Here is a 23,572-nt window from a genome sequence, read left to right on the forward strand (position 1 = left end):
ATTTCCCCCAAAAAGCCGTTGTCAAAAGACACAAATATTAATCCAGAATCCATTCTCTTCACAGCCAGGGCGTGCCCGACTCCTCCAGGCTGGAGGGAGACAGGCGGTAGGAGCGAAGCCCGCAAGTTCTACGTAGGCCAGTCGGTGCGGGTCAGCTGCCCCAAAGGCCAGCAGGTGAGAGGCAGTGGAAGCATCACCTGCAGACCCGACCAGACCTGGAGCTCCATCAGCACTGTCTGTGAGAGTATGTACACTCTGTTTTATTTGGCCTATGAATTGAAAGGGCATCTGTATTCAATGACCATTCATTGCATGAACCAGCAGTCTGGTTTGGAATGACCCAAATATGAACGCAGTCCTCCCTTGTTTTCTCTCACAGAGCTCTGTTCCAAACCGACTGAGCCTGCACCAAACACTGTCGCTTCTATAGTAACCGTTGTTACGTCGGTCTAGTTGAAGTGCACTTGTGTTCTCCTTATTTGCATGTGCCCGTGTGTTCATCTTTCAATTTCTGCTTAGGGTACAAGTGGGATATTCTCACACGTTTTGATAAGGTTGACTGAGCTCTCTGGTGACGTGGTAAATTACCATACATGCTATAATAACATGGCTAGAATTGTGTATAAATGATCAATTTCTGCTTGAATTGTGCAGAATGTATGCACTTATAAAGAGTGTAAAAAATGTTTGCACATTTCCTGCAGTCTGTATTGTTGCTGGTTATTCTGTGATACTGTACTTATGACACTTTGTTGTGGATTTAATTTCATAATTGTGATATTATTACTTAGTTATAACTTTGTTTATATTATCGAAGTATTTAAATTTCCATTCTGTTGAACTTGCATGTCACTAAATACTCAATTAAAAAATCAAAAGGTTGCTACTGTAATGATTTGTCTAAATCAGATAATATCTGAACTTTAGGCATTATCTTTAGACATTATCTGTTTTTTAACCATATGGCTGGGGCCCATTGCTGGACCACGAGAGCCCCCTATAGGGCCGCCAAATAAATATCTGTTTCTCAGCTCTGGTTCGTATGGGCTGCAGCGATACTCAGTTGTAGTACACTTTTCCACCACTTGTGGCAGTAATGACAATATCAAACCAGAGTCGTGTATAAAGAGAGTATGGTCAATTAAACAAGAGCCGCCATCTTTGCTACCAATAACGTGTGTGGATGTGTCCAGAAGCATGCAATTGCAGTTGTTCTGACTTAAGTTTTCCTGACAAAATAAACCAAAATATTAAGTATAAATATACCGGTAGTTGTAAACATAGTCCAGCTCATAAACTTACAATAAAATATGTTTTTATTCAAAGCATAATTTTGAAGCCATATTTGATGCACTCTGCTGCTATATTCATGCAGTGTTGAGTGACCAGCAGGCTCCATAACCCGCATTCAACGGCGCAATAAACGTAAAATAAAATACACAGAAAGACCAAAAAAAATTACTCATTACATTTATTTTGCCAAAATCTTTATTAGCTTTGGACCAACCATCACGCATAAATTGTGACATTTGTGTGAAGTATGTCAACTGTGGTGGCTGCCTCCATTGTATTGATTGTAAACACTGTGCTATGCCTGTGCTTTTAGACTTAGACAAACTTTATTGATCCACTATCATCTATTATTACACCCAAAATTTGGTTTATTTTACTATTTCAATCATCTATTTGCACTTGTGTTTGACTTTCTTTTCTGCTGTTACTGGATAACGTTATTTTAGTTTTACTGAGATTCAAGGATAGTCCGTTTTTGTCAAACCATCTCTTTAATTTGTTCATTTCTTCTGTTATTATTTGTATTAGCGTCTGAGTGTTCTGTTCTGAAAAAAACGCAGACATTGTGTCGTATGTTTACCGCGCACAAGAAAGTGTAGTTTGTGGCTCTTCAATGTTCACTTCCCATATTTGTGTACTTTGCGGGTTGTTGGGAATGTGATGTAAAAGCTTACCACAATTCTCTCGGGTCGAGCAGCCCCATGCTGCACAACAAGGCATTTATACACGCCGGAAAACTAACGAGGAAGCGCCGCAGACACAGAGCATCAGCCACAGTCGGTAGCAGTCATGGCGACCTGTAACCACATGAGTGCCTTTTGACCAATCATTAAGAAGATTGCCTGAAACCGAGTTTGCCAAACTCTCTTTATACACGACTCTGTATCAAACAAATAGAAGAAGTCTTGAGCTAAAGTCATGGAGAAATTTCTTAGGTGCAGAAATTATGACTAAAGTGCCAAAGCTGTATTTTCATTTGCACTTTAATTGTAGTGACAGTTTAGTTAAGAAAAAATTCATTATTAATGTAGTTTATTTATATTTTATTATTTATAACATTTCATCAGTCGTTTATCAGTCTCTTCTTATGCAGTATATTTGGTTAGTACTAGAGATGTCCGATAACATCGGCCTGCCGATATTATTGGCCGATAAATGCTTTAAAATATAATATCGGAAATTATCGGTATCGGTTTTATTATTATCGGTATCGGTTGTATTTTTAATTAAATCAACATAAAAAACACAAGATACACTTACAATTAGTACACCAACCCAAAAAACCTCCCTCCCCCATTCACACTCATTCACACAAAAGGGTTGTTTCTTTCTGTTGTTAATATTCTGGTTCCTACATTATATATCAATATATATCAATACAGTCTGCAAGGAATACAGTCCGTAAGCACACATGATTGTGCGTGCTGCTGGTCCACTAATAGTACTAACCTTTAACAGTTAATTTTACTAATTTTCATTAATTACTAGTTTCTATGTAACTGTTTTTATATTGTTTTACTTTCTTTTTTATTCAAGAAAATGTTTTGAATTGAATTATCTTATTTTATTTTATAATTTTTTTTAAAAAAGGACCTTATCTTCACCATACCTGGTTGTCCAAATTAGGCATAATAATGTGTTAATTCCACGACTGTATATATCAGTATCGGTTGATATCGGTAATTAAGAGTTGGACAATATCGGAATATCGGATATCAGCAAAAAGCCATTATCGGACATCCCTAGTTAGTACTTATTTTTCTATTCAGACTGACCAAAGCCTAATGAATAATAATATTTCTGATTAACACATGGTCTCATATCATTTGACAAGGTTTATCCTGTTTAAACTCTAAACAGGTTAGATACAATTATTGGATAGGATTAAGATTAATAACTCAAATGAGTAAAATACTAATTCAAAACAGAGCCCAGTCTCCCAAGTCAAATTCCTTGTGTGTTAAACATACTTTGCCAATAAAGCTGATCCATGTTAATATTTGAGCGGGCCCCTCTGTAGTGGAAGGTTAAGAACTCCTGCTCTAAACGATACTCCATCCCAGTTGTTGGTGTGAAACTCTTTTGTGTTCTACTTAAACTCATCAGCGCTGTTTATGCTGACTGGGCAGTTTAAGCCTGACCACTATTACAACATTGGTCTGTTGCTGCTGTGTTGCGCGATATACTTATTAATAAATGACCATGTGGTCAAAAAACTACATTTTCCTTGCGACTTTATCATGCAGTCCAAAATCATAATTAATGTAAAAAGTACTTTGTACTTTGATGGGAGACCACATTGGAAAATTAGGTCCTCTAAGCTTCCCATCTATAAGGACAAGTGCTGCAAATTAGCTCACGCTATAAGCACCCATTGAACTGCTGATTTTTTTAGTTTGTCAGCGTTATTGTGTGTCTGTCCCTATCAAATAAACTCAAATACTACGTTTTCGAATCTCTCTAATTTAGTGTTTTTCAACCACTGCGCCTAGTGTTCCGTGAGATACAGTCTGGTGCGCCGTGGGAGATTATCTAATTTCACCTATTTGGGTTAAAAATATTTTTTGCAAACCAGTAATTAGAGTCTGCAAATTATGTGTTGTTGTTGTTGAGTGTCGGTGCTGTCTAGAGCTCGGCAGAGTAACCGTGTAATACTCTTCCATATCAGTAGGTGGCAGTGGGTAGCTAATTGCTAATCAAAAATAAACAAAAGGTGAGTGCCCCTAAGAAAAGGCATTAAAGGCCTACTGAAATGAAATTTTTTTATTCAAACGGGAATAGCAGATCCATTCTATGTGTCATACTTGATCATTTCGCGATATTGCCATATTTTTGCTGAAAGGATTTAGTATAGAACAACGACGATAAAGATCGCAACTTTTGGTATCTGATAAAAACAACCCTTGCCCCTACCGGAAGTAGCGTGACGTCACAGGCTGAAGGATTCCTCACAATTCCCCGTTGTTTACAATGGAGCGAGAGACATTCGGACCGAGAAAGCGACGATTACCCCATTAATGGGGATGGGTCAAATGCAGAGGACAAATTTCACCACACCTAGTGTGTGTGTGACAATCATTGGTACTTTAACTTTAACTTTAACTTAATTTGAGCGAGGATGAAAGATTCGTGGATGAGGAATGTTAGAGCGCTAGAATGCAGTGCAAGACATATCTTTTTTTCGCTCTGACCGTAACTTCGGTACGAGCTGGCTCATTGGATTCCACACTCTCTCCTTTTTCTATTGTGGATCACGGATTTGTATTTTAAACCACCTCAGATACTCTATCCTCTTGAAAATGAGAGTCGAGAACGCGAAATGGACATTCACAGTGACTTTTATCTCCACGACTATACATCGACGAAACACTTTAGCTACAGAGCTAACGTGATAGCATCAGGCTAAAATGCAGATAGAAACCAAATTTTAAAAAACCCTGACTGGAAGGATAGACATAAGATCAACAATACTATTAAACCATGAACATGTAAATACACGGTTAATAATTTTCAGCTTGGCGAAGCTAAAAAAATAGAAGCTAACTTAGCTACGGAGCTAACGTGATAGCATCAGGCTCAAATGCAGATAGAAACAAAATTTTAAAAAACCCTGACTGGAAGGATAGACAGAAGATCAACAATACTATTAAACCATGGACATGTAAATACACGGTTAATAATTTTCAGCTTGGCAAAGCTAAAAAAATAGAAGCTAACTTAGCTGCGGCGGCGGGCGTTGTAGCTTTCGACGACACCCCGGCCGCCATCAGAGTCGGCAAGAAACATATATTTCCCCAAAGTTACGTACGTGACATGCACATATCGACACGCACGTACGGGCAAGCGATCAAATGTTTGGAAGCCAAAGCTGTACTCACCGTAGTGCGTCTGCTATCCAGCTCAAACACAACCTCCTGGTGTTGCTGTAGTCCGCCGCTAATACACAGATCGCACCTACAACTTTCTTATTTGCAGTCTCTATTGTCCATTAAACAAATTGCAAAAGATTCACCAACACAGATGTTCAGAATACTGTGGAATTTTGTCGAAGAAAACAGAGCTTTGTGTATTGTGTCCAATAGGGTCCAAACACTTCCGTTGACCTTGCGACGTCACGCGCATACGTCATCCTCCAAAGGCGTTTTGAACCGGAAGTTCCCCGGGAAATTTAAAATTGCACTTTATAAGTTAACCCGGCCGTATTGGCATGTGTTGCAATGTTAAGATTTCATCATTGATGTATAAACTATCAGACTGCGTGGTCGGTAGTAATGGGTTTCAGTAGGCCTTTAAAGCTTAGGGAAGGCTACGCAGAACTAAACTAAAACTGAACTGGCTACAAAGTAAACAAAAACAGAATGCTGGACGACAGCAAAGACTTTCTGTGGAGCGAAGACAGCGTCCACAATGTACATCCGAACATGACATGACACTCAACAATGTCCCCACAAAGAAGGATAAAAACAACTGAAATATTCTTGATTGCTAAAACAAAGTAGATGCGGGAAATATCGCTCAAAGGAAGACATGAAACTGCTACAGGAAAATACCAACAAAAAGAGAAAAAGCCACCAAAATAGGAGCGTGAGACAAGAACTAAAACACTACACACAGGAAAACAGCAAAAAACTCAAAATAAGTCATGACAGGTCGTGACAGTACACCTACTTTGAGACAAGAGCTATAGTGATGCATGGTTGGTTATAGTTATATCCAACAATTGCGACAACAACTTTTTACTGTCAACTGAGTTTCGTTGTTTAATGATTTCTGCTGGTGGTGTGGCTCCGGATTTTTTCAACGCCAAATATGTGCCTTGGCTCAAAAAAGGTTGAAAAACATTGCTCTAATTATCACCTGCTTCCAATTACAGCCCAGTCCTCACTAAAATAAACAGCTATGTTTAGGGCTTTTATGATAACGCTTTAAACGTTGAATTCCATGGTTGTGTATCAAACGCAGAAGTGTGGCAAGATGGTGGTGGTGACACACAGTAAAGCAGAAACAAGGTCAATTGACTGTTGTTGTTGCACTTTGGGCAGTTTGTGTTGTGGCATTACCTTCAAAGGCATTCTCAAAGCTAATTAGTGAGTAACCGGTGGGTCCCATCTGGCAGGGGTGTCCTGTGGCCCCCCCCTCCACATGGCCAACGGGGTGGTGCGGGGGGCGGTGTTCCAGTTTGGGGACGTGGCCGTGTACTCGTGTTTTGGCGGCTACGCCATGGAGGGCGTCGGAAGGAGCAGGTGTTTGGAGAACGGCACCTGGACGCCGCCCCCCACGTGCAGAGGTAGAGAGTCGGGACTCCGCCTACTCTCGTCCTAACTCACGTCCTGACTTTTTCCCTCCTTCTAATGTTCTTCACTTAAATAACTGTGTCTTCTCTTTTTCTTTTCTTGTTAGTTGCATGCATGTGGCAGTAGGCGAGGCTGCCATGACTTTGCGTCTCTCAGGAATTCTAAGATACAAATGTGACGAGTGTTTTAGGGGTCAATGCCTGCAAAGGGTGGGGCTCAGAGCTAACATTGGCCCTCGAAACTCTTTGTGGCAGCATTTAATGTGCAAGCATGCTTCAGACATGAAACTATTAATTTGTTTTTGTGTGTGTGTGTTTCAGCTGTGTGTTGGCTGCGGTGCCAGAACGGAGGTGTGTGTCAGCGGCCCAACACGTGTGCCTGCCAAGAAGGTTGGATGGGTCGACTCTGTGAGGAGCGTAAGTAGTTAGCTCTCATACACAGCACAATATTGCCACTTGATGAGCAGGTTTTACCACACCCTGGTCCACAAAGAGGTATTTGTTGTTTTTTTTACCAATAGTGTCTGAAGTAAGAGACAATACAATAGAAAGTCAACTGAAAGGGGAACTGCACTTTTTGGGGAATTTTGTCCATCGTTCACAATCATTTTGAAAGACATGACGACGTGTATTTTTTAAATTCATTCTAAATATTAAATAAACGTACAAACCCTGTGTCCATATGAGTTGGGAAATTGTGTTGGATGTAAATATAAACGGAATACAATGATTTGCAAATCACTTTCAACCCATATTCAGTTGAATATGCTACAAAGACAAGATATTTGATGTTCAAACAGATAAACTTTTTTTTTTTTTTTTGCAAATAATCATTAACATTAGAATTTGATGCCAGCAACACGTGACAAAGAAGTTGGGAAAGGTGGCAATAAATACTGATAAAGTTGAGGAATGCTCATCAAACACTTAATTGGAACATCCCACAGGTGAACAGGCAAATTGGGAACAGGTGGGTGCCATGATTGGGTATAAAAGTAGATTCCATGAAATGCTCAGTCATTCACAAACAAGGATGGGGCGAGGGTCACCACTTTGTCAACAAATGCGTGAGCAAATTGTTGAACAGTTTAAGAAAAACCTTTCTCAACCAGCTATTGCAAGGAATTTAGGGATTTCACCATCTACGGTCCGTAATATCATCAAAGGGTTCAGAGAATCTGGAGAAATCACTGCACGTAAGCAGCTAAGCCCGTGACCTTCGATCCCTCAGGCTGTACTGCATCAACAAGCGACATCAGTGTGTAAAGGATATCACTTCATGGGCTCAGGAACACTTCAGAAACCTACTGTCAGTAACTACAGTTGGTCGCTACATCTGTAAGTGCAAGTTAAAACTCTCCTTTGCAAGGCGAAAACCGTTAATCAACAACACCCAGAAACGCTGTCGGCTTCGCTGGGCCTGAGCTCATCTAAGATGGACTGATACAAAGTGGAAAAGTGTTCTGTGGTCTGACGAGTCCACATTTCAAATTGTTTTTGGAAACTGTGGACGTCGTGTCTTCCGGACCAAAGAGGAAAAGAACCATCCGGATTGTTATAGGCGCAAAGTTGAAAAGCCAGCATGTGTGATGGTATGGGGGTGTATTAGTGCCCAAGACATGGGTAACTTGCACATCTGTGAAGGCGCCATTAATGCTGAAAGGTACATACAGGTTTTGGAGCAACATATGTTGCCATCCAAGCAACGTTACCATGGACGCCCCTGCTTATTTCAGCAAGACAATGCCAAGCCACGTGTTACATCAACATGGCTTCATAGTAAAAAATTGCGGGTACTAGACTGGCCTGCCTGTAGTCCAGACCTGTCTCCCATTGAAAATGTGTGGCGCAATATGAAGCCTAAAATACCACAACAGAGACCCCCCGGACTGTTGAACTGATATCCTTTACACACTGATGTCGCTTGTTGATGCAGTACAGCCTGAGGGATCGAAGGTCACGGGCTTAGCTGCTTACGTGCAGTGATTTCTCCAGATTCTCTGAACCCTTTGATGATATTACGGACCGTAGATGGTGAAATCCCTAAATTCCTTGCAATAGCTGGTTGAGAAAGGTTTTTCTTAAACTGTTCAACAATTTGCTCACGCATTTGTTGAAAAAGTGGTGACCCTCGCCCCATCCTTGTTTGTGAATGACTGAGCATTTCATGGAATCTACTTTTATACCCAATCATGGCACCCACCTGTTCCCAATTTGCCTGTTCACCTGTGGGATGTTCCAAATAAGTGTTTGATGAGCATTCCTCAACTTTATCAGTATTTATTGTCACCTTGCCCTAATTCATTGTCACGTGTTGCTGGCATCAAATTCTAAAGTTAATGATTATTTGCAAAAAAATTTTTTTTTATCAGTTTGAACATCAAATATGTTGTCTTTGTAGCATATTCAAATGAATCTTAAAGTGACTCACAGAAGTAAGTATCCTTCTTTTCATTAGTCCAAACAAGAGTTTCTGGTTTCTCGTGTGTGTTCACCATCATCGTCTTCTTTTGTTTGTTTGGTGTGTATCCAAATGTGACTGACTTTACAGGTGTGCAGTCTTCTTCTTTTTGTGTCCAGTCTGTTAACCGTGTGACATGTCGGTGTGGCGTACGTATTACACCGTTTAAAATGCAACAAAAAAAACCCACAAACGTTCCCAACCTCCGATGTGGACAGGGCATTACTTTCCACATGGTCTGAGGCTGCGCAAGTGCCACTAGCAGTGGGGGCGCTGCGGTTCATTGTGCTAAAACATGAATACCAAAATGAATGAGTCTACGTCACAGTGAACATACCCCAATTGTGTCCTGGGAATGAATATTATGGGCCTGATTTACTAAGATCCAACTACCTCACGCTAAACAGCATGTGCAATCTAAAAAATAGTGTGTACTATTAGTGGGTGTGTGATTTACCAAGACTGTGTGTGCATTTGACAAGTGGCGCAGACCGCCTTATCCAAATGAGGACTTTGCGTGTACTATATGGGGCATCACCACGGAGATACTCTCTTTTACTGCGCATTCACCCGGGAGTACCCTGTGGTGTTTTGCTATGTTTTCAAACATGTAGGAGACAAGTACCACTTTCTATGGGTATTTTAGCATTAAAACTAAAAACTAGAGATGTCCGATAATATCGGCCTGCCGATATTATCAGCCGATAAATGCTTTAAAATGTAATATCGGAAATTATCGGTATCGTTTTTTTTTTTGTTTTTTTATTAAATCAAAATAAAAAACACAAGATACACTTACAATTAGTGCACCAACCCAAAAAACCTCCCTCCCCCATTCACACTCATTCACACAAAAGGGTTGTTTCTTTCTGTTATTAATATTCTGGTTCCTACATTATATATCAATATATAACAATACAGTCTGCAAGGGATACAGTCCGTAAGCACACATGATTGTGCGTGCTGCTGGTCCACTAACAGTACTAACCTTTATCAGTTCATTTTACTCATTTTCATTAATTACTAGTTTCCATGTAACTGTTTTTATATTGTTTTACTTTCTTTTTTATTCAAGAAATTGTTTTAAATGTATTTATTTTATTTTATTGTATTAATATTTTAAAAAAGGACCTTACCTTCACCATACCTAGTTGTCCAAATTAGGCCTAATGTGTTATTTCCACGACTGTATATATCAGTATCGGTTGATATCTGTATCGGTAATTAAAGAGTTGGACAATATCGGATATTGGCAAAAAGCCATTATCGGACATCCCTACTAAAAACTATTACATAACACCAAAATGCATGAATGAATTTTGTTTTAAATAAGTCCTTAAAATCATCTAGCAGCAATAAATTATAAAATGATGTTGCTGAATAGACGATATGTCTAATATTTTTTATTTCTGACTGTCCAAAAATGTTGACACACACAGGATTTTTATCTGTCCATCGTCTGTGCAGCGCAAGCTCTGATCTTACAGTTTGCACGTCCTTCTTACACATGCTAAATAAAAAGCAAAAAAGTGCTCCCAAAACGGTGAGAAGTGTTGATAAATCACATTGCATGTGCTAAATAATTATATTTGCATTTTCTCCTCCCAGTATATGGGCAATTTTGATGATCAGTATATATTTTGCATATAATTGACGCAATCTACCTTGCACATGTTTAGTAGATCAGCTTTGCGTGAGTCTTATCAAGTTTGCACATGTTTGGAAACCTTTAATAAATCGGACCCATAGTGAGCACCATTGTTATTTAGCACTGCCTTAGTCCTCTTGGGAATGGAACTCAACAAAGCCGCACTTGCTGTAACTGGAATCCTCTTCCACTCCTCCATGATGACATCACTGGGGAATGTTAGACACCTGCCTACCACTTCAGCTCTATTCAAATCAAATTGTTGTCTTAATTGTCAAATACTGTGATAAATATGTGCTTGCAGTATAAACTGTAACAAAAACGCTTAAATGAATTGATCACTGTTGTTTCTCCCGCAGCCATCTGCATCCTGCCATGCTTGAACGGAGGGCGCTGCGTGGCACCCTACCAGTGCATCTGCCCCTCCGGGTGGGCGGGCACCCGCTGTCACAGTGGTGAGTTTCCATGTGCGCCACTGGCCCTTTAAGAAATACAGCACAAGGCATTTTCCCTGGAATTTCCTTTTGTTGTGTGTTGACAGCGGTGTGTTCGTCGCCTTGTCAGAACGGAGGCCGGTGCATCAGGCCCAACAGATGTCACTGTAGTCCAGGTTGGAGCGGGCACGACTGCTCCAGGTAAACTTTTTCAGTGAATACGATAAGGTTTTCCACAAAAATTGCTAATAGCTGCAACATGGCTTTTTAAAAAATAAAGGCAGCAAGCAGCAGAGAATTGATTATGTGGACTGCTCCTCACTCACACAAATGTGTACCTTTTTCGGGGGTTACTAGACCCTTAACCCATTTTGCATCAGAGGTATGTTGTCCATCAGTTGCATCAGGGTTGTTACTTCTTTAGGTTTTGCACTTTTATGTTTCTCTGCAAGCTTATTTACTCTAGTATGGTATCAAGGCATCTAAGAAGAATGGTCATGGTTAACTCTGCTCTGAATAGACAATGACCACTTTAAAAATTGTAATTATAAGATAAATGGTTTAAATAATGTTATAAAGAGGAAAACAATGATTACTCAATTAAAGAGGTTGAACTGTTTAATTGGGTTATTACAAGAAACTCACCTAAATGAGGAAGAACATGCTAAAACTTGAGAGAGGAGTAGCTATATATATCGGAAAAGGTTCTCAGCTGTTACGTATACTGTAATATTGTACATGGTAATTGTGATTTGTTATATATTGTATATATTATATAAAAATATATCAGTATATATTAGATACTGTATATATAATATGTAAATATTACATATGTTATATTTTATATTGCTACTATGGCAGGGGTGTCCAAAGTGCGGCCCGGGGGGCATTTGCGGCCCGCAGCTAATTCTTTACCGGCCCGCCACACATTCTGGAAATACTATTGTAAAAATAAAAAAGAACATTAAAAAAAAGTGGAATGTGGTGAAATCTAACGAGAAAAAGTTGCAATGTTGACACAAAAGCTGCCATGCAGGCTGTTTTTTTTCTTTTGTCTTTCTTTCTTTTTTGCAATTGCTCAAAAAAAAAAAAAAAAAAGACAAAAAATCCATGTTATAATGAATTATTTTCAGGGCTCCAATTACTTCAAATATTTCACTTAAAAAAAAATTATGTGGTAAATATTGCATATATTGTGTAGTAGCCATATAAAAACATCAATGTTTTCTTTGACAAAAGCGCATAAAACAAACAAAATAATAGTTCCAGCATAAAATCGACAGATATATCTGAAATTGATCTTGTAACATAAGTTTTGAAAGTAAAAGAAAAACCTAATAAAAATGTATCACTTTATGAGTGGGGCACCTTTTGGATCCCAAATATATTTAGTGATTTTTTTTATTTATCTTTTCACTGTGATTACTCAAAAATATGAAATAATTAAAATTAATGGTGTCCTGCATTATTGATCTTTAGGGCTCTAATTACTAAATACTGCATATTTCAGTTTTACTATAAAAAAACTAAGTTGTTTTTGACAAAAAAGCCATAAAACATTTTTTTTAATTTGTATTACTTTATATCAACTTGAAGTTGATATAGAAATTTACCGTAAGCGTTAAATAATTTAAAAAAAATAATAATCTGACTTATTTTTAACATTTTAATGACTGAGACCCTTTACAGTCTACCCCTAAAGGTAAAATAAATTAAAAATCCATATATTTTGTTATGGTTTGAAAATGAAAAATATCAAAATGGCCCCCACATGCTTTAATTTTTCCGTGTGTGGAAAAAGTTTGGACACCCCTGTACTATGGCACATTTTTAGTCTACTTTATACCTTTTGTTTTCGCCCTCTTTTTGTGCCCTTGCGTGCATTATCCTTTCCATCCTTTGTAACTGAGCTACTGTGTGGAACAATTTCCCTTGTGTATCAATAAAGTTTGTCTAAGTCTAAAGATAAAAATAGAAGATGGATAATTGTTACTGTTCTTCAGCCCTGAATCTATAATTTATGGAAGTTTAACGTTTTAAGTGGAGTTATGGAAATACATACACTTTTCCATGATATTCAAATGTTTTGGAAAGGGTCTGTATTGCCACTATCCAGTCTCTCCATAGACTGTTAAATCTCCTTATGTCCCTCCCAATTTGGATCCAAGCAACAAACTTTAAGAAAATGCATAACATGAGTTTTACTGTTATTTGGCAACAAAAAAAGGCCAGAGTTAAATTTACACAATTGACCAGTAAGAAAAAGCTTATGGGGGACTTTGTTCACCAGACTTGAATCTTTAGTATTGGGTAGGGGAGTGGACAAAGCAAGTTCATGCCCTACATTTTCACTGCAACTTTTAACATTTTGCTCAAAAGAGATATGGACCAAGTATAAAATTTAAAATTCCTGGATAAAATGCACCCAAAATGTTGTCAGTAATATTACAAAAAAAATTAGTTGATCAGTCGCTACCAGAGCTACAAAAATATCTTGACATTATTGCCTTTTTACCATGGCAGTTGGACACTAGGTTCCAGGAATGGGTTAGTAAGGACTTCAGGCTTATAGATGATGTTTGAAGGGGGAATTCTAAAATGATTTAATCAAATCCAGGAGAAACGTGGTTTAATTTTAGTTGACTTTTTTAGGTTTTTGCAGCTCAGAAGCTATTTAAGGTCACATAAAGAATGGCCTACCCTGGAACGTGTTTTAATACGGGTCTCAAAAGAAAGAAAATGTGAAAAGACAGTGTCATATTGATAGAAGTATTTGCAGTCAATTTCATCGGGCAGTGCTCTTGGTGTGAGGGAAAAGTGGGAACTGGAAGGGAATGTTGAGATTGGAGAACAAGATTAGGAGAAAATTTGTGAAAATGGTCATAAACTGACCAGCAGTCCAATATGGAAGAAATTTAGTTAGAAGGTGAATGTGAGAAATTTTAAAACAGTTTTTAATTTCAAAATTCGACAGCACCAAAACTAATTTTGGGAGGGAATTAGGGGGGAACTCTCTAAGATTCTCCACAAACATATTAACCTGGACCCTCTGATCTTTGTTATTGGAGCACTCCCTGAGGGCTATTTGAGTAAAGACAAATTGTATATTTTAAAAAGGTAAGAGCAGCTTGGTATAAACCACATCCTCCTAAAGTAGGTCAGCGGAAGCAGATAATTGTTAAGTTGTATAAAATGGAGAAAATTACGGGAACATAGACTCTTACTACTAATGTGTTTAAAAGAAGATGGAACCTATTTATAACCTACTCGGATTTGACGCTGTAGTGTTTTTAAGCTTTAAGGGGGCTCGGCCACTATGTGTACACTTTGGAATGTACTGTATGTCTGAATATCGCTAAACCATGTCAATTGGGTACCAGCTTGCCGAGGTGTTAATGTTCAGTTATTTTTCTTTAGTTTTGTTTGGTAAAAAGATGTGAAGATATTACAGATTGTAAAGCTTTAAATATAAATGAATAAGTTTGTTCAAAAACATTGGAATTGCCATTAGTGAGAGGATTATTCCTGTCACTATCGCGCAAAGAGCTGTCTGTAATGTGCATGCCAGTAAAATGTCCAAACATGAACATCTTTATGGTGAGATCGTAAATATGTAACCTTCTATCTTTCCAGGAAACGGCGGTCAGGATACTATCACTTTTAACTGTTCTTGTCCTCCACATGAATCATCATGCAAAGGGGGAATCTGTTACTGACCCTTCCAAATCATCTCTTCCAAAATGTTTTGTAAAATAAAGCTGTATTTTTTCATATAAAAAGAACCAACAGTATTAAACATATGCTGCTATATACTTGTACGATGTGTAAAAATGATGATGTGTTTGTCTGGTGTATGTGTAAACTATTTTTTTTTTTTTAATTAAAAGCATAAAATGCCATTGATTACTTGCTTTTGACACAGCTGTCTATTAATATGCATTAGGACAAAATAGGTACGAAGGGCTTCAAAGTTATGCTTTATTAAATCCACCTTGTTGGAAAGAATAATACAGAAAAGGGTCCATGCACTGAATTATGTTAGATGGAATAAAATGTTGTCGTTATGGAATAGACTACCTGGTCATTGTACATATGTGGATGTTCTCGGCGAATACAGAGGACAAAAAAAAGGCGGCTTCTAAGAAATAACTTTTTCTGTTTTTTTCTTCTAAGTTCTGTACTTCATCAGACATTCTAAAAGTTTGTCTTTGTTTGCACCAGAAAATTCAGACACCTGTAAGAATGAAAAGAAAAAATAACTACAACAGCTGTTGACAAGAACATCACACACAAAGTGTCAACTTACCAATTCTCCATTCTTGTAAAAATGGAATGTGGGCATGCAGTTGATTTTGAGGTTAAGGCTCACATCCTGAAAAGTACAAGTGGACATCAGAGAAGCTACAAACTTAAAATGGTGAGCTACCATTTTTCCCGAGCCTGAAATACTGGTAGTATGTTTAAAAAGTGGACTGACATTTAGGCTAAAGTACCAACTTAAAGACAGACACCTACCTCGCAATCGTCCACGTCCACTTTGATAAAAATCACATTCTTGTTTGCAGGGTTTTGCGATTCACTCTGTGAGACAATCCATCCGTCAGCAATGAATTGCACACAGATAGTGTTTAAAAAGGCGTATTCCTCCGCTTACCTCAAAAATCGGCCCCATCATTTTGCAGGGTCCGCACCATGTGGCTGTGAAGTCCACAGCCACCAGTTTGTCTCCGGCATCCTTCAGAATTTGTCGGAAGTCGTCCTAGCAACAACAGAAGAGGCTTATTGCAAAAAAAAAAAAAAAACTTGGGATTTTCCTTTCAGGTAGCTTGATGCAAAAGAATATCACTAACTTCATTACTGACTTAACACTAACTTCACTGTGTTCTACAACAAGCTATCCATACACTTGGGTGAAACGGAATCCATCCTGTTTGGGTCCCCCATCAACCTTAAAAAAGTCAATGACTTCACTATTAAAGTGGGTGACATTGTTATCACCAGGAAAGATGAGGTCACCTACCTAGGTTCCATTCTAGAGGCTAACCTTTCCTGTGATAAAATGGCAACCAAGGTAATCAAAAAGGTCAACCAACGAACGAGATTTCTCTATAGAATCTCCTCTCTGGTCAACAAAAGCACCATGAGGATTCTGGCGGGAACTCTTGTTCAACCCTTTTTCGATTACGCATGGACCTCCTGGTACCCTAGCACCTCCAAAACCCTCAAATCTAAACTCCAAACATCCCAAAACAAGCTAGTCAGGTTACTTCTAGACCTCCACCCCAGATCCCACCTCACTCCTACCCACTTCTCCAAAGTGGGCTGGCTCAGGGTGGAGGACAGAGTAAAACAACTTGCACTGAGCCTAGTCTATAAAATCCGCTACACCTCCCTGATACCGAAGTACATGTCAAACTACTTCCTTAACGTAAATGACCGCCATAACCACAACACCAGGGGGAGCTCCACTAACCACGTTAAACCCAGTTTCCCAACTAACAAAGGTCTTAACTCATTCTCTTTCTATGCCACATCAATGTGGAATGCGCTCCCAACAGGTATAAAAGAAAGGGCATCTCTATCCTCCTTCAAAACCGCAATAAAAGTACACCTCCAGGCAGCTACAACCCTAAACTAACACCCTCCCCGGATTATTAATAATCAAATGTAAACAATCAAATGCAGATACTTTTTCTTATGCCTTCTGATCTCTCTCGCTCTCTCTCTCTCTATGCCCACTACTTGCTGTACATATCCTACCAAGTCAGACCTACACTGTTACAATATCCATTTCTCTGTTCTCAATTGTTGATGACTGATGATAACAACCAAACCTACCCCCCCCCCACCCCCTCCCACACACACACACCCACCCCGGATTGTAAATAATTCAATGTGATTATCTTGTGTGATGACTGTATTATGATGATAGTATATATTGATAGTATATATCTGTATCATGAATCAATTTAAGTGGACCCCGACTTAAACAAGTTGAAAAACTTATTCGGGTTTTACCATTTAGTGGTCAATTGTACGGAATATGTACTTCACTGTGCAACCTACTAATAAAAGTCTCAATCAATCAATCAATCCTACGCAAAGTGCCATTTTTCCTACTCGTTACATTTACATTGAATGCAGCACCAAACAATGCGTTGTAGAGTGAGGAGTATTACAGGAACTAAACGTCATTTCTTCCAGGAAACCTAACAAAAAGGTAAGTATACGATATTGTAGGACTTAATATTTAGCTACGAATAGTATAAAAAGTATACAACTTAAGTTGACGAGTTTAAACGAACAAACACATAGCCTCCTCGTGGCTTTTCATTGATTCACGTTTAACTTCTTTTGACATTATTACTAAATAACTATCAACATTATAAATACGCCTTTAGGCTACCTGGCGTGGTATAAAAAGCGAGCCATGTTTTCGGTGAGCATTAGCATACAGCACCGACACTACCGAGTACCGACTGCCCGGGCGAGGCCTGCCCTGGTCGGGTATTAACCCCCCTGGAAGACGGTGTTAGCAAACACGATGCTGATATTTTATTGGAAATTTGTGTGAACATAATGCAGACTATTTGGGTTAAAGTCAGATACAAATAAAAGTTATTACAACCCAGGTGTGCTGCAAAACGTTGTAAATATTAACGTGGGGAGGTGCCTATGCAGCTTCTAAACGGTAAGATTTTTATTTTATTTGTATTAACGCTACTGAAAGTGGATGGATGGATGGATGAAAGTTGTTAGAGAATAGGTGAAAAAAACAACAACTTACCAAATCTTTAACTTCGCGAACCATGGTGACAGTTGCTGCAATACGCCCCGAATGTGAACGTGACACTGAACGGAAGAGTAGGAATGGTTTCTTTTTGACGCCTTGTATACACTGTCCTGTGTCAAGCGCAAAGAAAGCCACAGGCGGAAGCCAATTGGTAACTTCAAGAAATAAAAGCCCGACTTATTATTATAAATACATGTTCGTTTTATTTTGGCGTTTCACCAGCTTGCATTCCTGTTGCGCTTTAGACCATAAACACTTCTTTTTTCACGCATGTTTTTGTATTTGCATGTCAAACACTGTCATTGATAGGTGCATATGGTCATTATTTTTAATGTAGTACACGTATTTCTTGACTCACTATTTACAGCCGGAAAATACCTTTTTTTTTTTTTTAGTTCAAGTCACAATGACTTGACAAATTCTGGAAAATGAGTAAGAAGGAGCTCCTATTGTGATGCGTTTGTTCTGATTGGGGCATTCACAACACGATCGGTCCACGCATGCGCGAAGACTACGCCTCTTCCTGGACTTTCAGTTTTTTTGCGACGGTGCTTCTGTTGCATCATCCATCTATTTTCTACCGCTTGTCCCTTTTTTGGGTGTTCTGTGATATTTGAATATTTTATTAACCCATCCATAAATTTATTAATGCGACTTAACAAAAAGTAGACTTTAAAATTGTCATTATAGTGAATTGATGTAAATAAAGTATCAAAAAAAGATTGATTACTGAGCACAGATATGTACGGTTTCAAAGTAAATACTGTATTATTAAGCAACGTTTGTTTTGTATGTAATCTTGTACATGACATTGTTATTCAAATAAATATTACCAAAAAAGAAAACCATGGTAACAGTGACGGCGTGCGCCAACATTATTACCGTAAAACAAGTTGACGAAAGTGACGTAGTATTCGCGCATGCGTGGACCGTAGCGACAGGCATTTCTTCATTTTTTTTGCCATTCATTTAAATCTTTTGCCACTTTTAAAACATTTTAATATTGGCATCCTTTTTCCTCAAATTTGCCTGAAATTGCCATTGGATATATGTTGTACAATAAAAGATGCTAAAGGCTGCCAAGTTTCAGAAAATGACAAAAATGAGACTTTAGTGGCATGATGCGTTTGAAAGAAAAGGCATTTTTAAACACCGATTTGGTATGTTTTAACGTCGATTTATACAAACCCCGTTTCCATATGAGTTGGGAAATTGTGTTAGATGTAAATATAAACGGAATACAATGATTTGCAAATCCTTTTCAACCCATATTCAATTGAATGCACTACAAAGACAAGATATTTGATGTTCAAACTCATAAACTTTTTGTTTTTTTTTCAAATAATAATTAACTTAGAATTTCATGGCTGCAATTACGTGCCAAAGTAGTTGGGAAAGGGCATGTTCACCACTGTGTTACATGGCCTTTCCTTTTAACAACACTCAGTAAACGTTTGGGAACTGAGGAGACACATTTTTTAAGCTTCTCAGGTGGAATTCTTTCCCATTCTTGCTTGATGTACAGCTTAAGTTGTTCAACAGTCCGGGGGTCTCCGTTGTGGTATTTTAGGCTTCATAATGCACCACACATTATCAATGGGAGACAGGTCTGGACTACAGGCAGGCCAGTCTAGTACCCGCACTCTTTTACTATGAAGCCACGTTGATGTAACACGTGGCTTGGCATTGTCTTGCTGAAATAAGCAGGGGCGTCCATGGTAACGTTGCTTGGATGGCAACATATGTTGCTCCAAAACCTGTATGTACCTTTCAGCCTTAATGGCGCCTTCACAGATGTGTAAGTTACCCATGTCTTGGGCACTAATACACCCCCATACCATCACAGATGCTGGCTTTTCAACTTTGCGCCTGTAACAATCCGGATGGTTCTTTTCCTCTTTGGTCCGGAGGACACGACGTCCACAGTTTCCAAAAACAATTTGAAATGTGGACTCGTCAGACCACAGAACACTTTTCCACTTTGTATCAGTCCATCTTAGATGAGCTCAGGCCCAGCGAAGCCGACAGCGTTTCTGGGTGTTGTTGATAAACGGTTTTCGCCTTGCATAGGAGAGTTTTAACTTGCACTTACAGATGTAGCGACCGACTGTAGTTACTGACAGTGGGTTTCTGAAGTGTTCCTGAGCCCATGTGGTGATATCCTTTACACACTGATGTCGCTTGTTGATGTAGTACAGCCTGAGGGATGGAAGGTCACGGGCTTAGCTGCTTACGTGCAGTGATTTCTCCAGATTCTCTGAACCCTTTGATGATATTACGGACCGTAGATGGTGAAATCCCTAAATTCCTTGCAATAGCTGGTTGAGAAAGGTTTTTCTTAAACTGTTCAACAATTTGCTCACGCATTTGTTGACAAAGTGGTGAGCCTCGCCCCATCCTTGTTTGTGAATGACTGAGCATTTCATGGAATCTACTTTTATACCCAATCATGGCACCCACCTGTTCCCAATTTGCCTGTTCACCTGTGGGATGTTCCAAATAAGTGTTTGATGAGCATTCCTCAACTTTATCAGTATTTATTGCCACCTTTCCCAACTTCTTTGTCACGTGTTGCTGGCATCAAATTCTAAAGTTAATGATTATTTGCAAAAAACAATTTTTTTTATCAGTTTGAACATCAAATATGTTGTCTTTGTAGCATATTCAACTGAAAATGGGTTGAAAATGATTTGCAAATCATTGTATATGAAGGTCCTGAGTAGTCGTGAGTTCAATCCCGGCCTCGGGATCTTTCTGTGTGGAGTTTGCATGTTCTCCCCGTGACTGCGTGGGTTCCCTCCGGGTACTCCGGCTTCCTCCCACCTCCAAAGACATGCACCTGGGGATAGGTTGATTGGCAACACTAAATTGGCCCTAGTGTGTGAATGTGAGTGTGAATGTTGTCTGTCTATCTGTGTTGGCCCTGCGATGAGGTGGCGACTTGTCCAGGGTGTACCCCGCCTTCCGCCCGATTGCAGCTGAGATAGGCTCCAGCGCCCCCACGACCCCGAAGGGAATAAGCGGTAGAAAATGGATGGATGGATGTATTCCGTTTATATTTACATCTAACACTAGATGACATCGTTACCTAATTTGCATAATTGATTACAGTGGACATTGTCGAAGAGAGGAATTAGTGCAAAAAAGTGCAATATGTAAAAAGTGAGTTAAAAATGCAAATTATGATTAAAATTTGTCTTTGTTCTACATCGTAAAATGTTATCAAATTTGGTCAAAAGAGTGAAAGGTTGAGATATTCACAAACAAACCAAATCTATTGACTGGGTCATTAACATGAACAATTGGTTTGTGTTTTTTTGAAGCGCAACAGTGATTAAAAATGTACATCTCACACTGTTAAACCCAGACAGGAGCAGCGGGACTTTTGCAATGAGTGGGTGTGCGTCTTCTCTCTGCTCTGACTGGAATGGACTTTACGGTCATTGCACTTAAAAGTACAACAAAATGTGTTTCCAGTACTATCTGTCTAAGAGCAGACATTCAGGAGTCAGGGAGGAAAGGCTCAATTTGCCGCTTGTACGTTAAGGACATTAGAGTGATATGCGCTTCCATGTCTCCAAAACATCCACAAAAGTTGTCGCTTTTGAGAAAGAAAGTCACTAAGAGGAGTTGCAAAGATATTAGATTGAGCGAGAAAGTCGCCAAGTTTGAGGAAAAAAGAGTGTGTGTGGGAAAAAAAGAGACGCCAAGACCCGCCTTAGGTTGCTACTGATTGGTTTACATGAGGTGGTGCCTTCCGTTAATCAGTTACTCAGCTCTGCTAAAACAATATACATACACTAAACTTTTTTAGCTTTTGTGTTGTAAGTCAGGGGTCCCCAACCTTTTATTGCACTACGGACCGGTTTAATGTCAGGCATTATTTTCAGGGACCGGCTTTCCAAATGTGCCAGAGAAATACAGCAAAAATAAGTGCGTGAAAATTACAACTCACTATAACGCTTAATTAGTGGGAGCCCTGGGCTTGTTTCTTTGCAATGAGATCCCCAGCAGTGTTGATGGTAAACTGCAGATAGAAACCAGCCTTTGGCTACAATCTGTCACATTTATATCTTACATGTTCATAAATGTGCATTGTATCATGTCACAAAGTTAGAACAAATATAACAAATGGCAACTTCCTATGAGGAGTTTTATTGTACATCTCAGTATTATGTTGGATCCACCATGGACTGGACTTTCGCTGATATGTTAGATCCACTATGGACTGGACTTTCACAATATTATGTCAGACCCACTCGACATCCATTGCTTTCGGTCTCCCCTAGGGGGGGGTTACCCACATATGCGGTCCTCTCAAAGGTTTCTCATAGTCATTCACTTTGACGTCCCACTGGGGTGAGTTTTTCCTTGCCCTTATGTGGGCTCTGTACCGAGGATGTCGTTGTGGCTTGTGCAGCCCTTTGAGACACTTGTGATTTAGGGCTATAAAAATAAACATTGATTGATTGATTGATTGATTGATCTATAAACAAGCTTATTGGTGTGTCTAGTGCAGACCTGGGCAATTTAAGGCCCGAGGGCCACATGCGGCCCGTTAAGCTTTTCAATCTGGCCCGCAGGACATTCCCAAATAATTTTTTTAGATCTTTAAGATGGAAACTGTAGCTGCCATTATGATGTGCAGTCATGTTTTCAAGTCACCATGAGTCTTGAACTATACAAAGTATTTCAATGGTTGGAATCTGCATTTGTGGATGATATACTAGTTACTATGGTAATCTAATTAGTTACTATGGTAATCTACATCACAGCAGCTCAGACGAGGCACCAAGCAGTGTGGGTGGGGAGCGTTTCCACAGACGTGGAAGGAGATTTTCACAACAAAGTTCTAAAGCTTAGTGATGTATCAGATATATCAGATTGTAGGTGGGTTTATTTTGTACCCTTCGCGTTCATATTTCACTGTTTGTTGCATTTTTGTTGCGTTTCAGTTGATTGTAAAATATGTCGATCGAAAAAGGGTGTGACATTCATATTTTGTCAATATTCAGTGTTTTATCCTTCATAGAAAAATATAAAATTCCATTACGTTTTTTTAAGGCGGTCTGTCATAACGTTTTTAGCATTCAATCAGACTTTATTTTGAGGTTTTGTATTAGTGTTTCTAAAAATAGATATACCGGCCCCCAGACACATTTTTTTCTCTAAATGTGGCCCCCCGAGTCAAAATAATTGCCTGGGCCTGGTCTAGTGGTACAGGCAAAAGTTGAGTTGGTCAAAGTGCAGTCGTTTCTAAATTGTTTAATGCTTCTGTGCGGCCAGGTAGCAAGTGCGTGACGGACCGGTACCGGTCCCCGGACCTGGGGTTGGCGACCACTGTTGTAGGTGACAAAGCAAATTAGTTAGTGTTAAATCTAATACTTAATTAATGGAATAATTTAATAATTATAATAAGGGAATAAGCGGTAGAAAATGGATGGATGGATGGAATAATCTAACCGCAGGTCAAAAATGCTGCACTTTGGATACTATAAACAATGCAATAATTTCTGTTAAAATATCATCTGGCCTTCTATCTAAAATTGTTATACAAACCATGCAGAACATGTAAAATATTTCTGTTTTCTGCAAAGGTGTCTTTCTATGGAAACAAAAAGTGTGTCAATATTAATGTTGGATAATGGTG

At 39.0% G+C, this 23,572-nt stretch overlaps 3 protein-coding genes across 7 annotated transcripts in view; 2 read left to right on the plus strand and 1 right to left on the minus strand.

The window, feature by feature from the left end:
• The window catches only part of svep1 (sushi, von Willebrand factor type A, EGF and pentraxin domain containing 1), a 141,806-nt gene extending 124,840 nt beyond the window's left edge, over positions 1 to 16,966 (plus strand). For 2 of the 3 annotated variants that reach the window (XM_062065996.1, XM_062065997.1), the window contains exons 44-49: positions 65 to 244; positions 6,410 to 6,580; positions 6,908 to 7,003; positions 11,055 to 11,150; positions 11,237 to 11,330; positions 14,763 to 16,966. In XM_062065996.1, the coding sequence (XP_061921980.1) occupies positions 65 to 244; positions 6,410 to 6,580; positions 6,908 to 7,003; positions 11,055 to 11,150; positions 11,237 to 11,330; positions 14,763 to 14,793 (668 nt within the window). In that variant the 3' untranslated portion in view covers positions 14,794 to 16,966. The remainder of the gene's footprint in view (positions 1 to 64; positions 245 to 6,409; positions 6,581 to 6,907; positions 7,004 to 11,054; positions 11,151 to 11,236; positions 11,331 to 14,762) is intronic. The other variant, XM_062065998.1, reaches the window with a different exon arrangement.
• On the minus strand, positions 15,084 to 18,051 carry txn (thioredoxin). Its single transcript, XM_062066008.1, has 5 exons — positions 17,917 to 18,051; positions 15,784 to 15,888; positions 15,645 to 15,710; positions 15,436 to 15,501; positions 15,084 to 15,363 (listed from the first exon to the last, which is right to left on the minus strand). The coding sequence occupies exons 1-5, from the start codon at positions 17,938 to 17,940 to the stop codon at positions 15,298 to 15,300; spliced, it is 327 nt and encodes a 108-aa protein (XP_061921992.1). The 5' UTR covers positions 17,941 to 18,051; the 3' UTR covers positions 15,084 to 15,297.
• The window catches only part of poln (polymerase (DNA directed) nu), a 70,370-nt gene continuing 64,049 nt past the window's right edge, over positions 17,252 to 23,572 (plus strand). For 2 of the 3 annotated variants that reach the window (XM_062066001.1, XM_062066005.1), the window contains exon 1: positions 17,252 to 17,349. The gene's annotated coding sequence lies outside the window, so the exon portion shown is untranslated. Of the gene's footprint in view, positions 17,350 to 17,799; positions 17,821 to 23,572 lie in introns of those variants that run through there. The other variant, XM_062066002.1, reaches the window with a different exon arrangement.

The sequence above is a fragment of the Entelurus aequoreus genome, linkage group LG12 (assembly GCF_033978785.1).
Source record: "Entelurus aequoreus isolate RoL-2023_Sb linkage group LG12, RoL_Eaeq_v1.1, whole genome shotgun sequence".
NCBI lineage: Eukaryota > Metazoa > Chordata > Actinopteri > Syngnathiformes > Syngnathidae > Entelurus > Entelurus aequoreus.